We start from the raw sequence: 5675 nt of genomic DNA, 5'->3' as shown, positions 1-5675 counted from the left end.
ATACACAGGTGTATCATGACCAGACAAACAAAAAAGTCTGGAGGTGCAATTTGAAAAACGCAGCAGGAAGCCCGCCATTTTGCATTTAGTGGCCATTTTTCACATTTTTACTTTGACGAACTTGTCCCAGGGCTTTCATCAGATCAACTTCAAATTGAGATGAGTGTCATCTCAACAAGACGGAGATACAAACTACCTCAAAGATCGATTCTTCGTCACACGGTGTGACCGTGGCGCGTGGCGTGGCGTCACAGTTTGATTACACGCCATCAAAACACGAGGTTCTGTATCTCGGACATACATGGACCATGAGTCCTTTGATGCTGAGCCGTCAACAAACAACTCCACTCCTGCATTATCAGCATCAAAGGATTCAACAACAAATTAAATGTAATCACAAAAATATACCAAACAATAATAATAATAGTTATAAAAATATATAGAAAAATATAGACAGAAAATCCTTAAATCTGAGAACACAAATAAACAATTATTATTATTATTATAATAATAATAATGGGCCCGAGCACAATTGAGATGACACTCATCGCAATCTGAAGTTGATCTGATGAAAGCCCTGGTACAAGTACCTCAAAGTAAAAATGTGGAATATGGCCAAAATGGCCACTAAATGCAAAATGTTGCGTTTTTCATAATGCCCCTTTTTTGTTTGTCTGGTCATGATACACCTGTGTATCGATTTTTGTGAAGATCGGTCAATGTGAACGCGTTCCAGGGGGCGCGGGGGGGCGCTGTTGAGCCATTTTCTCACGCCCATTTAAAATGACTCCAGAATACGTACATTTTCACCACTTTCTAATTTTCTGCAAAGTTTGGTAAGAAGTTGAGCATGTTAAAGCCTCAAAAAGCCAATTCATTTGCCTGAAAAAAAAAAAATAATCCTTACAATTTCCATAGGGCCTCCCACGGTCTCCTACTGTTCGGTGCTCGGGCCATAACCACAGAGTTGTGTTGTGTCACAAGATAAAAGAAGATGAAGGTTCCTGTTGTTATATCTTTAATAGCAAGGAAATGACTGTTCTTTTTTCATATGCCCTCGTTCTATGAAGCAGTTTGTATCCAGTCTTTTTCTACACAAACACATTCGCAACAACACAGAAGTTTTTGCAGTTTTCAGGTTCACATGTTGTTTTTACAACACGGCGTCGGCCCTTCTCACCAACGGTTCTGCAATGTCCTCGTCTTTCCAAGTGGACGTCTTCATCAGTGTTGTTGTGCCATAATGCATCAAATGTGATACCATAAAATGGTGTGCCTTTCGGCATTCAATAAACTTGGTTATCAAAATAAAATATTAATATTTTATTATTAATATTAAATAATAACTTTAATTGATTAAAGTTACCTCGGGGCACCACCCTTCAAAGGAAGGGAAAAGATAGCCAATTTATTGATTAAGTCTCATAAAGGTTCTAACTACAAATTTGGAACTCTGATTAACAATTAAATTAATAACTATAACCCAAATTACCATATAGATAGTTAGCTAAGTTGAAGGATATGGGGTTCTTGACAGTGTAGAGGTTGGCGAAATTCACTTATGCAACATTAATGAAAAAACATTTGTGAAAGAAAAACATTTATTATGAATATAATAAAGTATAAAAACACAAATTACTAACGGTCTAATTGCTAAACAAAGATAGGTATGTGTGTATACATGTGTGTGTGTCTGTGTGAGTCAGCGTGCTTTCATGATGGTCGCTGGCCAAAGAGACAACACCCTCCCCCCCTATTGGAATGTTTACGACCTGTAGAGATAATGAGGTGAAGAGTTATGCGTGTGTCTGTGTGTGTGTGTGTCTGTGTGTGTGTGTGTCTGTGTGTGTGTGTGTGTCTGTGTGTGTGTGTGTGTGTGTGTGTGTGTGTGTGTTTGTCTGTGTGTGTGCCAAATTAGAGAAAGTTACTAGATTGGATGCAACGAAAGACTGTGAAGAGCATAACAGACTAACATTACTTTCTCAATAACTTGTACCCAAAATATCACAACACCACAAATCAAACTTATAAACCTCACGCAGAATCGAATAAACAGTCTTGCTTAGCCTAGTATAATTATAAAGCCCAGTTGTGTTACCAGTCCGTGGAAAGTGGAAAAAGGAAGTTGCTGTGCAGTTCGCAGTTTTGTGTCGTCTTGCTGGTTTTGGTTGAGCGGTGTAGCTCAGTTGCTGGCTGAAGTTTGCAAGCAGGACATCGAGTCGCTGCTAGGACGTTGCTAGAGCTTGGAGGGCGAGGAGGTTTCCTTGGTGAGATGAGCTGGAAGCTGCACCTTTGTGCTCCTCTCGAAGAGTTGGATGGGAAGAGAAGATGTGAGCTGGAGAAAAGGCTCGACAGCCTTCCCTCCTGTGAAAGGATCGTAGGAAAAGGCTCGACAGCCTGCTCTCCGTAGAGGGAGTGTAGAAAGAGAGTGAAGAGTTGGATAAACCTGGCTTTATATTGGCCCGGTGACCTCACAGGTCATGGGGTCCAGAGTGACCAATGGGAGTTGAAACCTGTGTCCCTGGGGGGGTTTTCACACCTCTGATGGCCCCTGGGAGACTGAGTCTTGGAGGAACATGCGGCTTCAAGCTTTGATGGCACATGTAGGCCGAAGTGTAGTTTCACACAAAGAACCATGGCCCAACAGTGTCCTCCACGTGTCCGGATCCTCTTCTTCATCCTGACATGTTCGTATTATTTTGGTTGGTTTCAGTTTCACATCCGTCACGTGTTGGAAACATCATCAACATGTTCAGTGGCTCACTGTGAATCCTCTGGAGAATCTGCTGATCCTCACATTATCTCAAACAAGCTCAATTAAATCTCTGTTTCCCACAAACACCAGTGTTACATCTGGAGATCATTGTTATTTGTGAATAATCATTTATTTTCACTCTCGTTCTATAAATTCACCTCGTACACTTTTATCATGTACGTGTGTCACAGAGGCAGCCATCACTTCCTCCAGCAGATAATCAACCTGTGATGTTGGAGAAAGACACGAGGTCACGTTGAAGCTTCCCTCGTTTCTTTTGAAACCAAACTCCGAGTTCCTCCATCTTTGTTTGCAGCTCATTCACACGTGTGTATTCCGTGCTGCTGCGTTTGGGATGCGAAACATTTCTATGTGAATCTGCGTCTGTGTTGGAACACGTTGATGAAACATTCAGTCAGTAGATCGATGTGCAGTCACACACTGGGGACGACCCCATGAGGACGGAGCGGTCAGAAACAAGATGGCTGCAGACACTTTACTACTGAACGTGTGTGTGTCACAGCAGCAGGAGACGGTTCAACATGAAGCAGAACATGAAGCAGAACATGTTTTATGATGTTGCTCACAAACAGGAGTCGATGCACCTTCAGCATTTAGGAGGAATTTAAATGTTGAAGCTGAACTAAACCTCTGTTGTGTTGTTGTTGAGGAATGAATGAAAACACTTTGACAGACACAATCATTTTGGCTTCATATTTACATCTCAACTTAAAAAAGGTCAGAACTCTGTTTCTGTTTCATAGTTTTTATTATTTTGATCACAATATTAAAATCACATCACTAGGCTGCTGTTGAATAAACACTTTTACAGACAGAATCATTTTGGCTTCATCACATCAAACAGACAAATGTTCATATATGTTGGATTATTTCATATGTGAACAGACTTTATGTGATTAAACATGAATCATGTCTCATGTGTGAGTTTTAATAAAGTTTGTTGAATGTGAACAATGATCAGCTGTTATTGATAAATGTGTTTTTATGTGGATCTTCATCAGTTTGCTCGACTTCATGGATCCACACAAAATCTAAATGATAGAAAACATTTTCCATGAAAGTAAAAAACAAACCAAAGATAAAGATCAGAAAATAATGAAATCTTTTTACACACGTGGAAAAGTCGACAGGAGAAATAAAAACGAGTGAGAAGTAAAAGGAGAAATAAACAAAGCTTTAGAATAACGAGTTTAACTTTTAGATTCAGCAGATTTCTCTTGAAGAAATAAACATGATGAATAAAATCTTTCTCTCTAACTGCTCTGATCCAGCGTCACAGAGACATTCACAGGTAACAGCTTCAAGGGATGTCTAGTGATAAAGAATGGAAACATCTTCTGAGTGAAAGTGTGTGTGAAGGTGTGAATGTGTTTGTTAGTATCAGGATCAGAGAACGACAGTTCTCCTCTGTTCCAGTCCAGTTTCACTCTGATCCTCTGGATCTTCTGCACAGAGAGATAAGATGATCCTGATGGTGACACTGCTGAGTATTTACCTTCATAGAACCATATTCCCCATAATCCAGACAGATCGTCTCCCTTCCTCTGGACAGGCTCTACTGACACACCCAGTTCCCAGTGTGTACTGTCTCCAACCAGGACGTCCCAGCTGTGAGTCCCTGAGTTAAAACCCTCAGATCCCAGGACTGAGATGTATTGATCAAACCTCTCTGGATTGTCAGGAAGCTTCTGTTTCTTTCCTCGTCTCAAACTGGTCAGATCTTCAGACAGGACGAGGTCTGGATGAGCAGAGTTTGGGTCCAGAACCACAGGACTGTAGGAGACCACGTCCTTCATCTTGTTCCAGATGTTGAAGCTCAGGTTGCCCAGATGTTTGGCCTCGTCTATCAGAGCTCCTGAGGCCAGCTGTGGATCATCCAGCAGGGGGCGCTGCTGGACTCGTTCCACTGCAGCCTTGTAGTTGAGCAGGAACGAGACGTCTTCAGCTCTCAGCTCGTCCTCTGTGGTTCTGATTGTGTCTGAAAGAGCCGTTATGTCTCTGCTCAGAGACTCAATCTTCTCCTTCATCATCTGACTCTTCTGCTCCTCTTCCTCCCTCAGTGCAGCCATCCTGGCCTCCTCTTCCTCCTCCAGAAACTGATGAAGCTTTTTAAACTGCTCCTTGATCTGCGTCTCTGTGAGTCCGGCCTGGACCTTAATGTGTTCTGCTGTTTGTTCACACTCTACTTTAACACGTTCAAAACACTGTAACTTCTCCTTCAAGGGCTCCAGAGTTTCCTGAAGCTGCTTCTTGTGTTGTGGTGCAGCTTCATCGATGGGTCTGAATCTATGGTCGCTGTGTTTCTCTGAATCTCTGCAGACGAGACACACTGGCTGCTGATGGTCCAGACAGAAGAGTCTGAGTTTCTCTGAGTGCAGACTGCAGAGAGCATGTGAAGAGCTCTGATCTCTCTCCTGTAAGAAGGTCTCACACAGGTTCTTTAACGCCAGGTTACAAGGTGGTTCGAACATTGAAGATCTTCTCTTACAAAGTGGACACTCTTTTACTTCTTTGTCTTCCCACCAGCTCTTCACACAGTCTTTACAGAAGCTGTGGCTACATGACAGAAGGACAGGATCTCTGAAGACATCATGGCAGACGGGACAGCAGAGATCCTCTTCTGATCTGGAAGCCATTGAGTCTCCAGGTGAAGCTGAAAACAGACAGTCAGTCAGTCACAGCTCCACGAACTTCACTGAGGTTTACTTCCTCTCTGAGTCGAGGTGTTTGTTAAACTCACGGTCAGTGTGTGGAGCGTCGGCAGGTTGTAGTTTGACTCTTCTCTCCTGTAGCTGGACTCACTCAGGACGTTTGGTCTGGTTTGGTTCAGTTTGGTTTGGAAGGTGAATGTGATCGTCTGGTTTTCAGCCTGCGTCTCTTCAGGGAGGAACAGATGTTT

At 42.4% G+C, this 5675-nt stretch overlaps 1 protein-coding gene across 1 annotated transcript; it reads right to left on the bottom strand.

Moving 5' to 3' along the window:
- Positions 1-4029: 4029 nt before the first annotated feature.
- LOC117773178 (nuclear factor 7, brain-like) lies at positions 4030-5412 on the bottom strand. The gene has a single exon (XM_034604890.1). It carries the CDS (start codon positions 5410-5412, stop codon positions 4030-4032), a length of 1383 nt encoding a protein of 460 aa, XP_034460781.1.
- Between the last annotated feature and the right edge of the window lie 263 nt (positions 5413-5675).

This window comes from Hippoglossus hippoglossus, chromosome 13 (genome assembly GCF_009819705.1).
Source record: "Hippoglossus hippoglossus isolate fHipHip1 chromosome 13, fHipHip1.pri, whole genome shotgun sequence".
Taxonomy (NCBI): domain Eukaryota; kingdom Metazoa; phylum Chordata; class Actinopteri; order Pleuronectiformes; family Pleuronectidae; genus Hippoglossus; species Hippoglossus hippoglossus.
The sequence above is the reverse complement of the archived record's forward strand: the minus strand, read 5'-3'. Positions and strand labels throughout refer to the sequence as shown.